Consider the following 17,660-nt stretch of genomic DNA (forward strand, 5'->3'; position numbering starts at 1 on the left):
TCAATTTTAACATTGAAGTCTGTAATTTTCTGGAATTTAATAACGTGTCAAAGAGGGTCATTCACCAAGGCGACAACGCTGTACCAGTTCATACATTAGTTGGTGCGCTGGAAAATCATTAACTGAACATGCGAACAGACGCACATTGAAGCACAAATAGCGATAATAAATACCCGCGTATGTAAACTGCAACTAAACATAATTAATATTTTCAGATCTTGATCTTTAAAAAGGTGTCCACACACTGTAATCAGTTAGATCTTTAATAAATTAGATTTAGTGCAAAATCATGTTTGATTTCCTATAATTTGAATCAATTGTTCAAGTGGGTCTTCCTATTAAATATTTTGTCCAAATATCGAGTTGTACAGAGGTTGTCCAATCAGATTGTATAGTGCATGACCATCTTAAAGTGCAAGTAAACCCCCCTATCATTTTCAGCTAAAGAAGCTGCCATCTTTGCCTCTGTTTAATCTACAACTGCCATGATGCTGCAGATGTGATCAGTTTAGACACCAGCCATTGGATGGCTTGACAGTTTGGTTGAGAGCACAACCAAATGGTAGTGTTCCGGCAAGTGCTGGAAATGAAACAGTTTTATGGATGGGTTTACTTCCGCTTTAAGTGCCAAATTTGGAACGTAGATGTACCATGACCCATTTGTATTTTCCTAGTGTTATTTTTTGGGCATTATACAAGGCACATGAGAACAAACCTTTTTTCAAGACATGCTAGAGTGATCAGAAATCTTCAAACTACAGCTCTCCAGCTGTTACGGAACTAAACATCCCATGAGGCATTATAAAACTCTGACATTCATAGACCTGACTACGCATGATGGGAATTGTAGTTCTTGAACAACTGGAGGGCCGTAGTTTAAAGAACCCTGTGCGCGACAATTATGCCTTCAGAATTGGGCGTGTGGCATCTACCCAACTTCTCTCTGCTGGGGGGGGGGGGGGGGGGGAGAGGAGAGAGGAGAGAGGAGACTAAATGAAATTTGTATTTGCATGGGGATAGCGTGCAGAGGGATTAGAAGTCTTGCCCGTTTTAGGGGATGTCTGCACTCCTGATAGGGTGCAGACACCTCCCAAATTTTGCCAGTTACTCCTTCAAAATGTATTCACTTCCTGTCACATAGCTAAAACAAGAAGTCAGAAACCCTACCAATGTCTTTCCTTGGGGACAATCTAACTAGTGTCCCCATTAAGATCAGACAAATTGCACTCTAGCCCTTTGCTGTGTACACCCCAAATTATTAGTTTTTTTTGGCCTTTGGGATTTATTTACTAAAGGCAAATCCACTCTGCATTACAAGTGCAGTCGCTGTAAATCTAAGTGCACTTTCAATCCATTTGTAGCGCAGAGTGGTTTTGCCTTTAGTAAATAAACCCCAGAGTCCAAAATACCAAATAATTTGGGGTGTACACAGCAGAGAGCAATTTGCCTAATAGAGACACTAGTTAGATTGACCAGTGTGTCCCCAAGGAAAGACATTGGTAGGGAGTGAAGCCAATTTTCAGAAAAGAGACACAAAGTCCTACCTAAAAAGACAAGCAGGGGGATATAACACTCACTTGGTTTCCCCCAATGCCCACAATTCGAATAGGATTGTCTTGAGCTAGATTTTTGCTCAGTGCTCTATATCAGTGGTTCCCAACCCTGTCCTTAAGTACCCCGCCGCCCCCCCCCCCCCCCAGGCCATCTTTGCAGGTTGGGGATACTTGAGGACTGAGGCCGAGAACCACTGCTCTAAAATGGAAAATTGAATACGGTACTTACCTTTCCATAATTTTTTTTTCCTGTTGCACATCCATGGCAGCATACACACAAAACATGCGTATGCTGCCATGAAGGCACCAGGAAAGTAGCTTTTTGCCCTGAGTCACACTGGAGCGTTTTGACATGCGATTTGACATGTCAAATCGGCGGCAACTGCCATCAATGGCACTGTCCTAATCGGTGCGACCATGCTCTTTTAGGCTTTAAAAAAGGAGCAAGAGTCTTTACATAATTTTAACAAGGTACATGTCACATGTTGGCAACGTAACATGCTCACATGACCCGTGTGCAAATCTCCTTAAAAAAAACCCATAAAGGTGGACCAGCTTAAAAAAAAAATTAATTAAAAATTGTCAAGATTAGAGGTGCTAAGCTTTTGGGCATGCAACGAAAAAAAAAAAAAAATGAAAAAAAAAAAAAAAAAAAAATTGTGAATGAGCTCAAGAGCCGCTTGTGCAATGCTTAACGTATATGACGACGGAGGAAGAAGAGGAAGACGAAGACGACGGAGGAAGACGAAGACGACGGAGGAAGACGAAGACGACGGAGGAAGACGAAGACGACGGAGGAAGACGGAGGAAGACGAAGACGACTGAGGAAGACGAAGACGACGGAAGAAGACGAAGACGACGGAAGAAGACGAAGACGACGGAAGAAGACGAAGACGACGGAAGAAGACGAAGACGACGGAGGAAGAAGACGAAGAAGAGGAAGGACAAATAAGAAAGTGTGACAAGAAAAAAAGAAACCCATATACACATCACTCCACCCCCTGCCACATAAAACTTCAGCCCAAAAAGTCTGCCGTCTGCACTCTAAACCACTTCAGTTTAGCATGCAGGCAAGTTTGAACAGGGCCTCACTCTTTGCCAATATAGTTTTCCCAATCCTAGTACGTGCTGACAAAGTGCATTCACACCACGTGCGTTGAGCTGTGTTGCTTACTGCAGGTCCAGCGCAATGAAAAGATAAAATCTATTGTTTCCAATAGGCCCAATGGATGAAACTGAACATGCAGCTGAATATAACCGAAGTTAAACGAACTGCAATGAATTAGAATGCCTCACAGCGCAGTGGAACGTACATTATGAAAAGAGAAACCATTTTTTAGATTTCGCCTGTGGACAAAAAACACATTTAAAAAGAAGAAAATGGCATAATCGCTTTTGGCCCTACTTCTCCAATGGTTCGTTCTGCACTCCTTTGACCTGCTTTCATCTGACAGCAGGCTAAAGTCCACTGTCTGCCAAAGTCATTCACTCACTAAACCAGCAGCTAGCCTAGAGAGCCACTGGTGGACTGAGCCAGCTACTCCCGCCCCCTCCACAGCCCAGCTCTCCAGGAAGGCTGAAGGGTTAGAGCAGAGAGCCTGTAGCTGATCGCTCTGAGCAGAGAGCCGAGACTGAGAGGAGAACTGAGTGATCAGCGATGTTTGATCGTCCAGTTCTCAGTGCAGAGGCAGCGGGGACAGATGCAGCATCCACCTAGGCGAGTATAATTTTTTGCGTGGAAATTTATTTTAACATAAAGCTTTAAGAAAAAAAACTCTTCAATGCAGATAATCTTAATAGCCAATGTAGGCTGCATTCATACCTATGCAGTTTTAGTGTTTTTTGCAGATTTGCACTACAGTCCATTTACCATGGTTTCCTATGGAACACGTTCTGTAGTGCAAATCTGCATAGGTGTGAATCCAGCCTTAAGGTGTGCTTAATGAAACACAAATGTGCAATTCCAGCTTAAAATATGCAGTTGTTTGGACTGCTTCCAACTTCAGTTCAGGCACATACGGTTTGGGCTCTGGAACTCTGCTAATTTCTTCCTGTTGTGTTCAAAGCCTATTTATCAGAACATAGGAGGAACATGACCGTCGAGTAATACTCACTACAACTGTGCTTATAAGTGTTTTTGCTTAAAAATCACTTCCTTGATCATGTAGTGCTTCTATTTTTTGTCCACACATTGTAAAGTATGTTCAGTGTATATAAAACACACAAGGCTATGCACCAGTGTGAGAGCTTTCGTTTACAGTACTTCATTATTATAATACAGGATTTGTATAGTGCCAACATCTAGGTCAGAGAAAATAGATACAGGGCATAACCTTCAAAGTAGAGCTGTACGGTTTTAGTTAAAATGAGAATCACAATTTTTTTTTTTGCTTAAAATAAAGATCACGATTCTCTCAATTCTCACGGTGTAACATCTTTCACATTATACAAAAATAAAAAAACTGTAAATAGGGCTAACTTTACTGTTTAGATTTTTTTTTCATTGAAGCGTATTTAAAAAAAAATGCATTTCAAAGACCGCTGCGCAAATATGGTGTGACATAAAATATTGCAACAACCACAATTTTATTCTCTAGGGTCTCTGCTAAAATAGAAATAATATAATTATATAAGCAAGTCATTTTCTAGCGGAAAGTAATGATTTTTACTTGTAAGCAACAAATGTCAGAAAAAGTTTAGGCTTTAAATTGGTGTTCCACCGACCAAAAAAAAAAACAATGTGCCAAAAAAAATAAAAAATTTTGAAAAAATTTTTTTTACTCACCTCTAAATAGCTGTTGCTAGGGGGTCCCTCGTAGTCTGCCTCCTTCAGTGCCTGAGCTCTTGAAGTAACTTCCTCTCGGCGCAGGAAGGGTTCAGCTCTGCACCATCCCTCTTGTCAATCATCTGGGACATGTGACATGACGAGCGGGGCTTGGTTCCCCCGTATCGCTGGACCCTGGGACAGGTAAGTGTCCGATTATTAAAAGTCAGAAGCTGCAGTATTTGTAGCTGCTGACTTAAAAAAAAAAAAAAAAAAAAAAAAAATTTAATAATGGGAACACCTCTTTAAAAATGGTTAAACTTTCCTCATTCAGTTCTTTCCTTTGATGAAAGAATGAAAAGATACTTTGTTTCTACTTATTCATGTGTTGTGATAAAACTTGGCAGGCTGTCTGGATTTTTTATTTTATTTTTTGTTTTCCAGCTGTGAGAACTCTGCATTTGTTATAAAGAATCACAACATGCTGTTTTGAAGATTGGGAAGGGAAAAAGATTGCGATTTAGATTCTTAGCGATTAATCGTGCAGCTCTACTTCAAAGCTGTGTTGGTGGCTCCTATTTGAAGTCCCAGGAAACCCTGAATACATAGAAAACAATCAAAATCTACTGAACTTGAAATTATAATTTTTTTTCAATTTCCCCCTTAAAGCTCAGGTGACCCTGAAAACTGCAACCACTAATCTGCTTTTATAGCCTTTTTCTTTAAGGCTGGGTTCACACTTATGCAAATTGGATGCGGAAGTTTCTCTACATCCAATTCGCATGACAGTAGACTGACCGGCTCTCAATGGAGTCAATTCACAGAGAGGAGGATCGGGGCTGCCCTGTGCAAATCCACTGCACAGAGCAGGTAATGTATAACATGTTTGTCATAAGAAATAAAAAAAAAGGAAGACGACCTTACAATTACTTTAAGGCCCTTTTACTACATGTACCTGTAAGAAAGTCCTGAATTGCAGCAATCAGTGGCTCCCCATTACGTGGTGTCACAAGATTGGCTTTAGTCTGCAATAAACAAAAACAAGGGAGAATTGTAAGTTTATTTATTTATTTATTTTTTTTAAGATTTTACATTGAACCTGTCTGGACAGAAAGTTGGGAGCAGAGATTGAGAAAATGATGCAGGCTCAAGTATTATTGCAATCCTTTATTTACCTACCTTATGAGCCAATACCCTGAAAAAACACAGTAAATGAAACCTGACAAGTTAGAACTGCAAACCTGCATATGCTTGATAGTGAAGCCAGGTTCAGCATGATCTTGCACCTTTAAAAACTAAAATTAGTGGCGGCAGCCTCCATATTTTTACCTGAACCTATTCTACTAAAGAAGGCTCAAGCAGGAAACAGAGGGGTCAAAAGGGTAAAGATCAGATTGTGTATATGGTCACAAATGGACAAAACAGTCATGAATTATGGCAGGGAGATTGCACTGTTGGGTGTAGAAGACAAAGCTGTAGGGAAGAGTGTCTTAAAGACTCCATGTTACCTGGACTACTGTATTAGTCTGATACCCATCTTGAAAGTCTTGGCATGTAAAGCCAATGTGGTAATCAAATATTGCTAGCTTACCCAACAGCAGCCCAGAATACAAATAAGCTGGTATAAAGTCATAATGCCAACTTTCACTGCTAGGTTTTGCAATAGTTCAACAAAGAAAGAAATCCTGTTAAATTTATTTTGCAGAGAGATTTAAGAAATTTAAAAATACCTATCTGGCTGTTCCATTAAGCCTAAGCCATTTTTAGTGAACAAGCACCCTGTTTTTTGAACACAGAAAGGAAATGATCAACTTATCTTTGTAGGAAAAGTCAGCAGTTTACATTGATAGCATTGTTCTGCATAAAAGCACTTACCCCCATCAACACATAAGCCTCTGCCTTGGCTTCTTCAGTCTGAGGGAGATGTAGATTCATTTCATCACCATCAAAATCAGCATTGTAGGGTGTGCAGACACATTCATTGAAACGGAAAGTTCTGTGCGGTTTCACCCTGGCCTGTGGAGAAAATGTGAAAAATACACAAGCATTTAAAATACTTATTCTAAAAACAAAATTACTCAATTTAGTACACCAAAAATGTCTGAATTGGCATCAAGGTCACACGATAGATGTGATGGTGGTACTTTTTATATAGACGAATCACAAATCCATACATATGAAGGACATAAAAACAAAGCATCAAATGTCATAAGCGCCCGCGATTTTTCACTTTTTAAATCCTCAGTTACATTTTATTGCTGCTCATCTCCTGCAGCATTTTTATGCCACTTCCAGTCTACCCCAGTAACAGCTGTATGGTATACCTTATGGTGAATTTGCTAAAGAGGACAAGAGCAGGCCATGTCTGTTCAATGTGTCAGTCCAGCTGCTTTTAATTTCCCCCTTGGAAAGCATGTGACAGGTTGACAACGGAGAAGAACTGAGAGACAGGGAGCCTCATATTCATCTACAGGTGACCCTGTAGGCAAAGCTGGAGGCTAATGCTGGGCAAACACTAGAAGTTTATTTTTCATTCAACTCAGTGGGCTGAAAAGGAAAAAAATAAAAATAAATAAAGAGATTGCTGTACTAACACATGCAATGTTAGTGCAGCGATCTCCCCTACTGTGCCTGTGTTCTCCCCCCTCCCCACCTCCAGAACACACTGATCAATGTTTGCAGCCATTGGCTGACAGAGCTGATCAGATGCTGGTTGGATGCTGGTTTTCCAGCATGCCCATTTAGCAGCAGATGGCTTCTGTAGAACAGACAGCTGTACACGCAAGCTGAAAGTTGGACCATTCCAAACCACCCTTTTATGTCCAATTTTCAGCCTGTGTGTGCACCCAGCTTTATGCTCAAAGTTTGCAGAAAGTATACATAGATTTAGTCAGCCTCTAAAATTACTTAGTTTCCCAAAAAAATGCTTACATTTCTATAAAATTCATTTCAAGCATCAATTTAGCTGGAATACAGATTTCATACCTACTTGGGAAAAAATAAAATAAAAAAATTTAGCAGAAGCAACTTTTTTTTTTTAAATTCTGTTTGATTTTACAGTATAGGTACAAAACTATGCCCACACAGGAGACAACACATGTGCAGATTACAAGTACAATATCTGCTGTAGACAGTTCCAACAGAAAATAGAGTACAGCCTCCCAATATTGGGCAATAGCAGGGCAGGCCCAGAAAATATGAGTGAAATCTCCCGACATATGGGGACAGCTCCAACAGTTTGGAGTAGAGTTTGGATGAACCCTGTTATTGAGGTGAAATATGCTCTGTGTCCTATTCTGAATTGGATAGGTCTCTCCCTAAGGGAGACGAGTTGTTTAAATGGGAAGTCCCAGATGTCTGACCAGTCGTGTCCATCAAGGTATGGTATCAGCCAGCCATCTACTCCAGAGGGAGGTCAGGTCTGTAAGAGTGTCCATACACAGATGATTATACAGAACGGACATAGGTTTGACAACACAATCTGATCTTACAACTTATTCAAGCTCCGACATATTTGATGAGATGAGTTTGAAAATTTGCTACCAAAAGCATGAGATAATTGCCAGTATCCAGGCAAGTATGTTGCAGGGACATTGTATTTTGTACAGATAATAGGGAAGGGAAGCAACCTGCCCTAATCAACTAAAGGCAAGAGCAATTTAATTTTATATTTGGCCCAAGCTTGAGGGTCCAGGCAGGGAATATAAATGAGGCAAAGAGGTTCAGCCATAGTGAGGCATTTGGGCAAAATTGTTTTGAAGTGTGGGATTCAAAGCTTAAAAAGGATAAGTTAACCTTTTAGAAAAAAAAAAAAAAAAAAAAGAAAGCCACAACGAATGCACATTTTTTTGCAGGGGAAAAAAAAAAAAAAAATATTGCATTTATTTTTATTTTTTTGGAGCCTGTAAAGCATTACACCAGCTATCAAAATATCGCTGGTGCCGTGCAGGTCTCCGGCAAACCTGTCAGTATATCTGTAAACCCGTACAGACAGGCAGATACACTGACCGGAACAAATCAATGAACTACCATGGTGCTCCAAAGCACCATGGTAGTTACTTGAGAACAAGCTGAAAACGGCAAAGGATACCGGGGCTAGTAATTCATTCACACAAAAAGCTGTGTGAATGAATGACGTGACCCTGTGGGCGGCGCCCCGCATGACCACTCCGATTTTAAAAAGTGACAGCTATTATGAGAAACTTCTTTCCATACTGCTGCCACAGGGAGAGAGGGCAGTGGCTGCAGCACTGGGAACATGTTACATGATCCACCCTAAAAAAAGGGAACATGTAACATGTTCCCAAAGGTGAACTTATCCTTCAAGCTCACGCTCCAGACCTTAAGAGTGGTGAGCATGGGTGGTATCAAAGAGTAAGGGGCCTTGGCACCCTGAAAGAGAAGAGATTGGAGAACATCACTGTTGCCTCCAGTACTATGGCCGTATTGGAAGTGTCCGGGCAGAGCCACCAATAAGCGGTAACTAGTTGTGAAGCCAGATACTTAAAGCAGTCTGGTAGGACCAAGCCCCGTTATGAGTCAAGCCTCATTAAGGTGGACCATTTATAAACGGGGTGGTCGAGGTCCCCAAAGTTAGAAAATGATTGGATTTAATTTAGTGAAAAACCATTTAGGAGTTCCTAAACAAATAAGTGAATTTAGGTAAAAATTTTAAATTTTAGTAAGATTAACTCAATGACAATGGCAAATTCTACCATGCTTTTAGTTTTGCCTTGACATCAGAAAGAATTGACAGCAAGTTTAGTTCAACAAAGTCAGAGGTGGAGCTGGAAATTAAAACATCCAGGTACAGGAATTGGTTTACCCACTGCAATGGCATATCAGGGAAGGAAAACCGCCATGCCCCAGGGTCTATGGGGAAAATTTGTTATTTGGGCCAGTTTATGCAGAGGCTTGTGACCTCTTAGAAGGCGTTTAGAACCCTGAAGGGCCCCCTGTAAGGCCAGGCTGGGAAGAAGAAGAAGAAGAAGGAAGAAGGAAGAAGGAAGAAGGAAGAAGGAAGAAGGAAGAAGTCATCAACGTACAAAGCTACCCTTCTCCTGGAAAAAAAGGTCTGTCTTCACTTCAAGCTGCAAAGTAGAGCTGCACGATTAATCGTTAAAAAAATAATTAAAAAAAAAAGCAATCTCGATTCACCTCCCCGCCCCCCCCCACGATCTCACCTGCTGACAGTAGACAATTCTTTCATATAAACAAGTGAAGAGATTATCTGCTCACTCAGCTGTCAAAAGAAAACATCCCAGGCAATCTGCCAAATTTAGAACTTTGTAAGAAACATTGTAACTAACAGTTACTTCTTAGATCAAAGGGATAGAAATTCTTGTGTAGGTTCGAGAGGAGCTCCGCTGGCGCCTCTCGCAATCCGGGTCCATCCTCTCTCAGGATTCGATTTGGGAGCCCGCTGGACCACCCATCTCCCCTGCGGGACACCTCTCCTTCGGGCGGTGGCGGTATTTGGCCGGTCTCGGCATCATACACCGGCCCACGGCCGCGACCTACACCACAGGCCGGGCGCCGCCGTCTTGCCACCTACTCAGTCCCTGCGGCCGCCGGAATCCGGCCCGCCCTTCGGCCATCCCGGCACCACATAGCACCGCTCGACCCTCGGGGCCCCCCGCTGGAGGACGGGAGCCGAGCTTGAGGACACAGGAGCAGCAATCAGCTCAGAGGTTAGTGAGCTGTATTCCGGCGGCCATCTTGCTACACCCAGGATCTCCTGTCTGGCTCCCCTACAGCACCAGTACTACTGTCCCCAGGGGAAAGGACATATTACCCCGCCACAGCGGGGACTGGGCTCCCCTGGAAGGTCCTCTACCTGCCCCACGGTCACCCCCACACTTTGGGTCTGAGGCCTTGGCCCAGCCGGCGGCCATCTTGGCCCACCCAAGCCCTTCAACTGCACTCAAAGGCTTTCGTTCGCCCTTCTACCAACCTGATTTATGCCTTAAACATCTCTACTAGGTCGCCTGCGCGGCTCTCCAAGATGGCGGATGTTTAATCCGTGAGTTCCGGTCCCGTCCCGCGATCCGCGGCCCCTGTAACGCTAACGCTAGCACAAGATTGATCCAGGGGCAAGCCTCCGACCCTCCTCATCCCTCCCAGGCACTTCATGGGGGGAAAAAAAATAAAATAAAAAAATCGGGGATCAGCGAATCGTCTCCCGCAGCCCTCCTCCAATATGGATCGCTTTCTAACTAGGCCCTCATCCCCGGCCCCGATCACGCAGGGGGATCCGAAGGACTATGTCAGTGCGCTTATGGCGGAGGATTCCTCGCAGCGGTCACCCCGACAGCCCCCGCCTTCCCCCCCTCTGCAGGCCCTTACAACGGAATTGATGGATCTCAAGCTCCAGGCCCTGGCGCAGCAAGTTACCAGGGACATAGCCCAGGAGATGGGGAGGATCTCCAGAGAACTTAGGGGGGAAATAGATGCCCAAGGGGAACGCACGGCGACCCTGGAAACGAAATTTGACGAGACTCTGCATTATGTGCAGGCCCTTGAAGAGGAAAACGCTACTCTTAAAAATTCCGTCTCCAAGCTACAACTCCAACAGGAGGATCTCGAGAACAGGGAACGACGCCAAAACCTCAGGATCCGCGGTGTTTCGGAGAAGATAGCTGACAATAACATCAGGCCGTATCTTCTAGGCCTCTTCAACACTCTGGCCCCAGACATAGTGGACATAGACTGGCGCCTGGACAGAGCCCACAGGTCCCTGGCTCCTAAACCCCCGGCGGGGGCCAGGCCCCGGGATATAGTGGTGCGTTTCCACTTCTATGAAAGCAAGGAGGCCCTGACCAAGGCTACACGCAACAGGTCCAGCATCGAGTACAAGGGGGATAAGATTCAACTGTTTAGTGACCTTTCTCCCATCACATTGGCCAAGCGTCGCTCTTAGACCCATCACATCCCACCTTCAGGAGCTCAAGGTCCCTTATTATTGGGGCTTTCCCTTCCGTTTGAGTGTCACCATGGAGGGGGCCCAGCACACCCTGCGGGACCCCCAGGAGGGGGAGGCTTTCGTCAAGAAGCTTGGCCTTTCCCCGCTCCCTGCAGAGTTTGACCAAGCTCCTCCGACTACCCCAAGACACAGCTCTCTTCCTCCCAGGATCTGGACCCCAGTGAGAGGAAGAGGATCAAGGGCCTACTCCACACCCCAACGCTCCAGACCCCCCACCTGAAGACCTGTCGGGGTCCCCTCGGGATTTGCCCACTTCATTCTTTTTTTTTTTCCTTTTTGTTGCCTCACATGGGGGGTTGCGACCTTGACGGTCCCCCCCCCCCCCCCCCGTGGAGTGAGGTATGCCTCTACAGTTGGCTTTCGGCCCTGCGTGGATCCACCGCTAGTTCAGAGATCCCAGTTAGGCTGTTTTTTCTACGGTTCCGTTTTATACTTCAGTTTATGTTTGTTTCCCTCGGCTACTGACTTTGTTACGGAGGACATGATGAGCCCTTACTACGCCACCGACCTCTCTGGATCGTCGGGGCGGGACGTCACGGACCCCCTTTCATGTTGGGAACTGCCATGCTCCCCACCAAGTCCTTGGGCTGCGGCCAAGGACCCCTGAGGGGTTTGACTCTCAGGTTTTTTTATCTGATTTTTCTAGTTTTTTTTAGGCTGTCCTGGCCTTATGGTTGCTCCGCATCACTATGTTCAGTGGCCCCCTTTTTGGGCCTGCACGCGTACCCCCTTTTTTGGGGACTGATATGCGTTTTCCTTTTTTCATATTATTGCTCTGATGTCTTCTTGGTGTTTTGGTTTTTATTTTAAATTTTTAATTTTTTATTCTTATTTTTTGTTTTTTATTTTTTTTTCCTTTATTTCTCTGATTTTATTGCTTTTATTGGGGTTTTTCCTCTGATCCATTTGCCGATAACTGTTACGTGCATTTTATGTCTATATATGTCTTTGGGTGTTTCTTTCCATGTTGCAACTAACTCTATTGTAAGCAATATCTCTGTTTTAATTATAATGTGCTGATAGGCGGGTTGGGGCCCCTCCCTGGCCCCCTTTTGAGCCGTGTTGTGTCTGGGCCTCCGCCCTTTGACCTGCATGTTCACTGGCCTGACAGCCCCGACGCGACATGGCTTTGAAACTGGTCTCCTATAACGTAAAGGGCCTGAATTCCGTCAGGAAGAGATGGCTGGCCTTGAGGGAGTTTAGGGCCTCCGGCGCGGATGTGATATTAGTCCAAGAGACGCACTTCCGGGCCGGAGGCTCCTTTAGATTCGCATCTAAACATTTTCCGGTGTCTTATGTGGCATCGGACCCCTTGGGGAAGGCTGGAGTAGCAATTTTAATAAAAAACTCATGTCCTTTCCAGGTTAGGTCCTCTCAAGTGGATCCTCATGGTCGTTATATTATTTTGCAGGGATCCTATCTCTCTAATCCTATGACGATCATGAACGTCTACGCCCCCAATTCAGGCCAGGTGAAATTTCTCACAGATGCCTTGGCACGTCTGCATAAGCTTTCTACTCCCTTTACAGTTCTAGGGGGGGACTTTAATGCTGTGCTCTCTCCCGCCCGGGACAGACGATCTCTATTTAATCTCACTCCTCCCCCGGCCTCTCACACCCTGGCTACCTCCTTTAGGAAACGTATTCGTACACACCACTTGTTCGACGCTTGGCGGCTGAAACATCCCTCGGGTAGGCAATACTCATTTTACTCCCCTCCTCACAAGATGTTCTCTCGCTTATTTTTTTATTACGGCCCCCTTGATATCTCACGCAGTGTCCTCTGACCTGGGTGCGATAACCTGGTCGGACCATGCCCCCTTGACTCTAGATTTATGCCTATCTGCTGCTTTCCCCAAGAAATGTCACTGGAGACTCAACAAGTCCCTTCTCAAGCACCCTGAAACCAATGCTAAACTCGAAGCGGCCCTGACCGAATATTTTCTCCTGAACAAGGGCTCCGTGCCCAGCCCATCCACCCTCTGGGAGGCCCACAAGGCCTTCTTCCGGGGGCAATGTATTGCTCTCGGTTCTCGAAGGAAAAAAGATGCAGCTCTCTTGAAAACTTCTTTGCTCCTAGAACTTCACAGAGCAGAAAGGGCTCTGTTGCGCTCCCCCACGGTGGATCGGCTGCGCACGGTCACGGGCCTGCGGAACCGTATTAAATCCCTAGACATGTCTCACGTAGACAAATCAATCCTGTGGGCTAAACAGAAGTTCTATGAGTACTCGAATAAGCCACACAGGATGTTGGTTTCTAGACTTAACCCTAGGCCTTATCACGCCTTCCCGGACCACATCAAACTCCCTGACGGGTCCCCCACTTTCTGCCCCCAGACAATGACCCAGGTGTTTGGCGACTTCTATAACAAACTCTATAATTGCCTAACCCCCGCACAACATCCAACTTTTGATTTGGCTGCTTTTGAGGAGTTCATGTCGGGCCTGAAACTCCCCCAGTTGTCAGATTCGGATCTGCATATCCTAAACGCACCCGTTACAGAGGATGAGGTGTATAACACTATTAAGGCTCTCCCCTCCCACAAAGCCCTAGGTCCGGATGGCCTCCCATACTCCTATTACAAACATTTCCTCCCCATCCTGTCGCCTCATCTAGTGACCCTGTATAACTCGCTGCTTCTAGGTAAGTCACCTCAGCAACATTTTCTTCACTCCATCACGGTCATTCCTAAACAGGACAAGGACCCGACCCTACCAGACAACTACAGACCTATAGCCCTTTTAAATTCAGACTACAAACTATTTACAAAAATCCTTGCAAACCGTTTGTCCCAATTCCTGACGAAGCTCAGAGACCAGGTGGGCTTCGTTCCAACCAGGCATGCGGGTGACAACACCCGGCGAACTATAGACCTAATTGACATGCTGAACAGGGTTCGTCGCCCCGCCCTGATTCTCAGTCTGGACGCCCAAAAGGCGTTTGACCGGTTAAGCTGGCCCTACATGTTCGCGGCCCTCACTAGATTTGGCTTGCGGGGACCCTTTCTCTCCGCGCTACAATCCCTATACTCCAACCCCTCTTCCCAGGTCCGATTAGTGTCCTTCACCTCCCACTCATTCCCTATGACAAACGAGACGAGACAGGGCTGCCCTCTCTCCCCGCTCCTCTTTATACTCTGCCTAGAGCCCCTGGCAGAGGCTATCAGATCTCACCCTGATATCAAGGGGGTGCCCATGCGGCAAAGGGAGTATAAATTATCTTTATTTGCGGATGACGTCCTCCTTACTCTAACCAGTCCCCACATTTCCCTCCCTTCCCTGCATGCCCTACTCACTCAATTTAGTTCCCTGTCGGGCTATAAGGTCAACACGGCAAAGACGGAGGCCCTCCCCCTCCATGTTCCCCCGGAGGAACTCCTGCGTCTACAAAATACATTCCCCTACCGATGGTGCACATCGTCCCTCAAATATCTTGGGGTTCAGCTAACGACTTCCTACTCCGCCCTTTACCCGACCAATTACATCCCTCTGTTTAAGTCTATCAACAGTATGTTATCTCGATGGACCTCCCTTCCCCTGTCCTGGATAGGCCGAATTAACGTGCTGAAAATGTCCATCATGCCAAAACTGTTATATTATTTTGAAACCTTGCCTGTCCCCATCCCGATGTCACAGATTAAGTTGCTTAAGCGCTGGTTCTTGAAATTTATTTGGAATGGCAGGGGCCATAGAGTGGCTGGTTCGGTGGTTTTTGCCCCCAAAGATCAGGGGGGCATGGGTGCACCGGACGTCTACAAATACTATCTGGCATCTCATTTGCGCCCGATAGTGTCTTGGTCTTGCCTGAGACCTCCGAATCGCTGGACGGAGATTGAGATGGGTTCCCTATATCCGACCCATCCTTGCTCCTTGGCGTGGTCGCCGGGGACAATGAGGGACCCCGGGCTTCTGGATCTTTGCCTGGGTCCCATGTTGTTCACGCTTAGACTGTGGCGTTTCTGCTCTTCCAAATTTGCATTGTCATCACCCTGTCCCCCCCTCTCTAATGTGCTGTTTAATCCTTTAGTTCCTGACAGTCTATCGCATGTTCGTATGTTTCCCTGGGCTAAAGAGGGATTGTTCCAACTCCGCCACTTCGTTCACCCTGTCACGCGTAAACTTAAGCCCTTTTCGGCCCTCCAAACCGACAGTCAACTCCCAAACCACATGCGGTATTCCTACCTCCAGATCACTCACTACTTTTCAACTCTTTCCCCCTCTCTCTCCCTCTCCACACCGACGCCTTTTGAGCTGCTCTGCTCCCAGGGCCCCTACCAAGCAAAGCTTATCTCTAGTATTTACCATATACTCCAGCAGAGGTCCTCTCACTGCCCTATCCCACTCCTACATGGACAAATGGACGCAGCTCCTTAATCAACAAATCACTCTCCGGCAATGGTCCAGAATTTGGTCCTCCACCTCTAAAATTTCCAGATGTGTGGCACAGAGAGAGACAGCATATAAAGTCCTACTGTTCTGGTATAGGACCCCCGAGGTTATTAATCGGTATGACGCCTCTCTTTCTCCCATGTGCTGGAGGTGTGGGAGGACCAAGGGTACGCATTATCATATCTTTTGGCAATGCGCTCTAATTACTCCTTTCTGGTCCATGGTATCTCACATGCTCCAGCAAATTTTTGACACCCCCATTCCATTGGATCCTGTCCACCTTCTCCTAGGCCTTCCCTTCCCGGAGTTGGGGAAGGCGGCTAATAAATTAGCTTCCTATGTGCTGCTTGCTGCTAAAAGCGCTATCCCCTCTAATTGGTTGTCTACTCAGCCCCCAACCCAGACTCAGCTGATACAAACCGTCGGGGAAATACGCAGGATGGAACATTTGACGGCTATGGTGGAGGATGGGATTGACCGGTTTGGCGTGATCTGGGCCCCCTGGGATGCCTCGAATTTTGGGCTCCCACAGGTGCCCTTGGTACCCCTAGCCACCCGGTCGGTGTCCGTCCCCTAGTGTTCCCTGACCTTCTCGCTCCCCGATGTTTTGTATCTTGTCGGTACTTCAAGTCTGTTTCTGCTGGCCCAACGGCCATTTGAAGCTTACCTTACCTCCTGTGGAAATTTATAGTGGTATGTAGCCCTCTTTTGTCAGATATTAATCACGTTATTGAAGCATCTGCTCAAGACCCCAACCCCTGCATTACGACATATGTGTTGTCTCTCAGCCTTTTTATTTTCATAAGGTTTTACGTAATACTTTTCTGTTGTTTATTTCCTTTCTGCATTTTATTTTGCTTTGTTTTCTTTTAGTTATCTATTTTTATCCTTCCATTGCTACTGTATATCTGTAGTCACCATGAGGTTATATCAGTCTCTCCAATAAGGTATGCTCCAGATTTTCTTTGAATATTGGCAGTTCTGTATCTTTTCATTTTCTGTAAAAAATTCTCTCAATAAAAATTACAATTTATAAAAAAAAAAAAAAAAAAAAAAAAAAAAAAAAAAAAAAGAAATTCTTGTGTAAACAAATAATCTGGGCAGTCTGTGTAAATGCAGGCAGATTAACCACTTAAAGTCTAAAATATTTTTCTGACACTTCTTTCTCAAGTTAAAATCATTTTTTGCTAGAAAATTACTTGGAATCTATCTAACTATATTGGCAATTGCTGCAATATTTTATATAGCACTGTATTTGCCCAGCAGTCTTTCAAATGCAATGTTTTGGGAAAAAATACACTTCAATAAATAAAAGAAAATGAAAAAGTAAAGTTAGCAATTTTTTTTTGTTTTAATGTGAAAGATGATGTTACGCAGTAAGAATCGTGATCTATCTTCTAAGGAAAAAAATAAATAAAAATGCGATGCTCATTTTAGCCAGAATCGTGCAGCTCTACTGCAAAGCAACAAAATGTGATTTTTAAGGGGGGTGATTGGGCAGCAATGTGTAATTGAAGATGTTGAGAGCTAGAGGCCTGGTTTTTGTGGACTGCAGCGATAGCAGAAATGTATTACCCCCTTGTAATGGCCTTGAAAGCATCCCATACCAATGAGTGTGCATTTCAAACCCCAGTAATCTTCCACCAGGGGAGGCATCTGGTCCACAATATCTGAATGTGAAATGCATTGAGCTCCTAGATGCCTCACAGAGCTGTTACGGGTATGAGTAACTTGCAGGGGAGAGTGGTCTGACAAGCCACCTGGCATCCTGCACATCTGCCAGCACAGCAGGGTTGGCAAAAACCAAGAGTCTATGTGGGAGGACGTCCGGTGCGACGGAGAAAAGAATGAGTACCCCTTTAGGGGGATGTCTGAACCGTCAGATCTCAGTAAGATCCGCTGCCAGAGCTCAGGACACCAGGCCGCCCAAAGCATGCTGCCCTGGAGTAGGTCTATCTAGATTAGGGGATAAA

The 17,660-nt window shown here is 45.0% G+C and overlaps 1 protein-coding gene across 2 annotated transcripts in view; it reads right to left on the minus strand.

The window, feature by feature from the left end:
• Positions 1–17,660, minus strand: part of POLR3A (RNA polymerase III subunit A) — a 113,915-nt gene that overhangs the window by 59,014 nt on the left and 37,241 nt on the right. For both annotated transcript variants that reach the window (XM_077453972.1, XM_077453971.1), the window contains exons 11-12: positions 6,193–6,333; positions 5,273–5,342 (exon numbers count right to left, since the gene is read on the minus strand). In XM_077453972.1, the coding sequence (XP_077310098.1) occupies positions 5,273–5,342; positions 6,193–6,333 (211 nt within the window). The remainder of the gene's footprint in view (positions 1–5,272; positions 5,343–6,192; positions 6,334–17,660) is intronic.

This window comes from Lithobates pipiens, unplaced genomic scaffold (assembly GCF_037356315.1).
Source record: "Lithobates pipiens isolate NorthernLeopardFrog02 unplaced genomic scaffold, aLitPip1_a1.2 Scaffold_25, whole genome shotgun sequence".
Classification (NCBI taxonomy): Eukaryota; Metazoa; Chordata; class Amphibia; order Anura; family Ranidae; genus Lithobates; species Lithobates pipiens.